A 1,812-nucleotide genomic window follows, 5' to 3' on the forward strand; every position below is an offset into this window, starting at 1 on the left:
ACTTCTATTTGTTTGACTCCTTTTCGTCATATCTAATATCCTTATAATAGAATTTACATGTCTTCTTTTTACGTGAACAAACCACCTAAATCTATTTTCCACTATCTTTTCTACTTTAAATGATATCACAATATTCTCTCTAATACTCTCATTTCTAATCTTATTTCGCCTAGTCTTACCGCATCCAGTGCAACATCCTTGTCTATTCTACACTTTATTCTTAACCAACAACACTGACGCTCCCCACGGTGACACATTAGATCTAACAAACTTCTTCTCTAGCAGTTATTCTAACTGATTCTTCGACTCTTTCAACTCTAATGCATACATTCTATATGGTGCCGTCTACACATGTCTAGTACCAGGTACTAAATCCATGGCTAACTCGACTTCTTGCTCTACCAGCAAGTCACAAATATCCTCAAGAAAAACATCAGAAAACGCACACACCATAGGTATATCATTAGCCATAACATCTCTCTCCACTCTCAAAGAAGTAAGCATCATGATCACCTTATCATCCTCCCTCAAAGACATCTTAACCTGGCCAGCGTACATGAATTTCAAATCCTTGCTCTCTTCGAGTTCCAGAAACAACACAGTCTTGTCAAAATAGTCGATATAAACCCAGTTGAACTCTATCCAGTTCATCCTAAAAGTCACATCGAGTTGATTCAAAGGAAAACATATCAAGTCAACTCCAAACTCTTTACCATAAATGGTCAAAGAACAATTCAAACACACCAATGAAATAGTCACTGAACCATTAGTTGGGGTATCAATGACCATACTTCCAATCATATAAGGCGCGTTAAGATTCAACTTTTTGACACAATCAAGAGATACAAACAAATACGTCGCACCGGTGTCAATTATAGCAATCATAGTAACACTATTAATGAAACACATACCTTGAATCAAATTACCTGATATCGAGACATCAACACTACTAAAAGCAAATACTCTACCACTAGCTTGTGCGGAAGCTGGTGCCTTCCTCAATTTCTGACATTGGATACTAATATGTCCTGGTTCACCATAGTTGTAACAAGTCGGAGCATTATTTTTGCACTCAGCAATACCGTTTCCTTGTTTCCCATACTCGAAACACTTATGACCTGCACTCTTACACTTAGCAGCACGGTGACCCAACCGATAACATTCCATAGTAGCATGAGCTCCTCTCCCACTTATCTCTTTCCCACCTACAACCTTCTATTGGAACTTCTATGTCCCCTTATCAGCTGGTTTCAAATAAGGTTTACCATGATACATACTCCCACTTTTCTTCTCACTAACACTCTTGCAGTGAGCAGATTTTGCCTGACTATCCTTATCGTAGATCCTGCATTTATTGACTAGTACCGAGAACTGATGAATCTCCTGATAACCAACTAACTGCTTGATTTCATGGCATAACTCACTTTCCAACTTTATGCACTTAAAACCTTCAGCTCATACCCCATTATAATGAGGGCAGAACCTAGACAACTCCTCACACTTAGCCACATAATCAACCACATTCATGTTTCATTATTTCAGCTCAAGGAACTCAATCTATTTCTTATTGCGAACATCAGTTGATAAATACTTCTCCAAAAACTCTTTCTTAAAGTTCTTCCAAATGATCTCAGTACCTGCAGCTCCCAACCTCTGTCGGACGTTATCCCACAAATACTCAACCTCCTCAGACAACATATGTGTCACAAATAACACTTTTTGCCCATCCATGTAAACTACAACTCAGAAGATCTTCTCAATCTCTTGAAGCCAACTCTGAGCACCCTCAGGACCGTATGTCCCCTTAAAAGT

General features: G+C 38.7%; 1 protein-coding gene across 1 annotated transcript; it reads right to left on the reverse strand.

Moving 5' to 3' along the window:
• Nucleotides 1-345: 345 nt before the first annotated feature.
• Nucleotides 346-1,167, reverse strand: LOC127087186 (uncharacterized). The gene has a single exon (XM_051028056.1). The coding sequence runs from the start codon at nt 1,165-1,167 to the stop codon at nt 346-348; it is 822 nt and encodes a 273-aa protein (XP_050884013.1).
• Between the last annotated feature and the right edge of the window lie 645 nt (nt 1,168-1,812).

This window comes from Lathyrus oleraceus, chromosome 1 (assembly GCF_024323335.1).
Source record: "Lathyrus oleraceus cultivar Zhongwan6 chromosome 1, CAAS_Psat_ZW6_1.0, whole genome shotgun sequence".
Classification (NCBI taxonomy): Eukaryota; Viridiplantae; Streptophyta; class Magnoliopsida; order Fabales; family Fabaceae; genus Lathyrus; species Lathyrus oleraceus.

Bases quoted from the DNA above. Each gene is read 5' to 3' on its own strand.
- LOC127087186 (XM_051028056.1), bottom strand. From the start codon at position 1,167: ATGGAATGTTATCGGTTGGGTCACCGTGCTGCTAAGTGTAAGAGTGCA.